This window comes from Chenopodium album, chromosome 25, assembly GCF_948465745.1.
Source record: "Chenopodium album chromosome 25, dcCheAlbu1.1, whole genome shotgun sequence".
NCBI classification, from domain to species: domain Eukaryota; kingdom Viridiplantae; phylum Streptophyta; class Magnoliopsida; order Caryophyllales; family Amaranthaceae; genus Chenopodium; species Chenopodium album.
Window position 1 is genome coordinate 98515 of NC_137858.1, and position 1704 is coordinate 100218.

General features: G+C 36.3%; 1 protein-coding gene across 1 annotated transcript; it reads right to left on the minus strand.

Annotated features, from left to right (window-relative positions):
• Nucleotides 1-571: 571 nt before the first annotated feature.
• On the minus strand, nt 572-1533 carry LOC145615356 (uncharacterized). The gene is made up of 2 exons (XM_081670426.1): nt 1420-1533; nt 572-1302 (listed from the first exon to the last, which is right to left on the minus strand). The coding sequence occupies exons 1-2, from the start codon at nt 1515-1517 to the stop codon at nt 927-929; spliced, it is 474 nt and encodes a 157-aa protein (XP_081526552.1). The 5' UTR covers nt 1518-1533; the 3' UTR covers nt 572-926.
• Nucleotides 1534-1704: the final 171 nt, after the last annotated feature.

A 1704-nucleotide genomic window follows, 5' to 3' on the forward strand; every position in this document is an offset into this window, starting at 1 on the left:
TAGCACGTACAGAGCCATATATATAGGGCGTGTGCATGTGTGTGTAACATGTATATATGGTTCGTTATCGTCTTCCAAGTTCGTTCTTTTTGTCCTTGTACCTCATACATAAATTAAAGAGCTTGTAAAAGAGGACGCTAAATTTAACGAGTTAGTTGTAAGAACTTGTATAAATCAATCATATAACATATATATACTTTTAGTAGACAACGTACAACACGTACAAAATAATTTGAGACTCGTAACTTTGTAAGAGTTATCAACTGTAGTACGTAGTTAGCGTATAATTAAAAATCGTTCATTACCTCTCCGGTTTCCTTCCTATCCTTCCTATCACAAGGACGAGTAGGCCCTTGGTAGTACCCTAAGCATCGCCCGACATCTTTGAATTATTAAGTAAATCAATAATAATAATATACTCGTAAATTTCTACTTTAGAGACAAGCTAGGATATTTTTTTTTCTAGGGGACCAACTAGATTATTTAGTAAACCTTTTGTCAAGTAATGAAGTACAATAATAAACCATACTGTATATAAAATCACGACGAATGAAGTCGGCTTAAACTGTTAAACATACCAGAATTCTTAAACAAACACGCATCCCAAAATAACAAAGAGATAAGAAAAACAAGATTATTTTTATATATAACATAGTTCTTCGTAAGATTTAATAAAGTATTCTATTAAAAAAAAAAAAAAAAAAAGAAAGAAAGTTTAAGACAAAGCTAAGCTTCTCTAATTAAACATAATATTTATACAAGACAAAACTCATCATCATTAAAAACTAAAAAAGCTAATTAACTAGGACACACTAAAGACTAAACCCAAAAAGAAAAAGGAAAAAGAGGAAAAAAAAAAAAAAAACTAAAGTTATCTTACAACTTTAAGGAAAAACTATCACAAACTCACTTGATGATGATGATGATTAGCACATGACATCCTTGAGAAGTTTGTAGCGACGATGAGCGCTGGGGCGAGGCGACGGTATACCGGAGTTGTTGTTCTTGGGAGTTCCTCTTTCTCCGGCACCACTAGTATGGTCATCTTGGACTTGGTGTTGTTTGATCCTTTCGCCCGACGTGTGAATATGGAGATTACGATGATGATCCATAGATGATGATGACAACGACGATGATAATGATCTCTTGTAAGATCCACTTTGGTGTTTGTTGGTTGTTGTTGTTGAGGCGTTTCTGCTTTCACTTTGACACCAGTCACATAAGTCCAATGATTTTGTCATGGATGAAGATGGTGATGGTGATAATAATTCTTGGCTTCCGTTGAAGTAGCTGCTACAATACCTATAAAACAAATATTATTGTATAATAACATATTAGAGCATAAACGACCAAATATTTTGTATCAAATTCTTAACATGGTATCAGAGCCAATAGGCAGTACGAATAATGGATACATACAAGTGTTGAGAGCGAAAGCGACAACGGGAGCACTGGAAGAGCTTATCAGCGAAGCCGATATCACCACACATGCAGCAAACTCTATCTTCATCCGCCATTTTTTTTTTTTTTGGAGAGAGAATGAGTAAGAGAGAGAAAGTGAAGATAAAAATAATGGGATATGAGTAGGGATGTCAATGGGGCGGGGCAGGACAGGGCGGGGCGGGGCGGATGTTGGCCTTCCCATCCCTATCTCCACCTAATATTTTCATCCCCATCCCCATCCCCATCCCCGCGGCGGGTCCA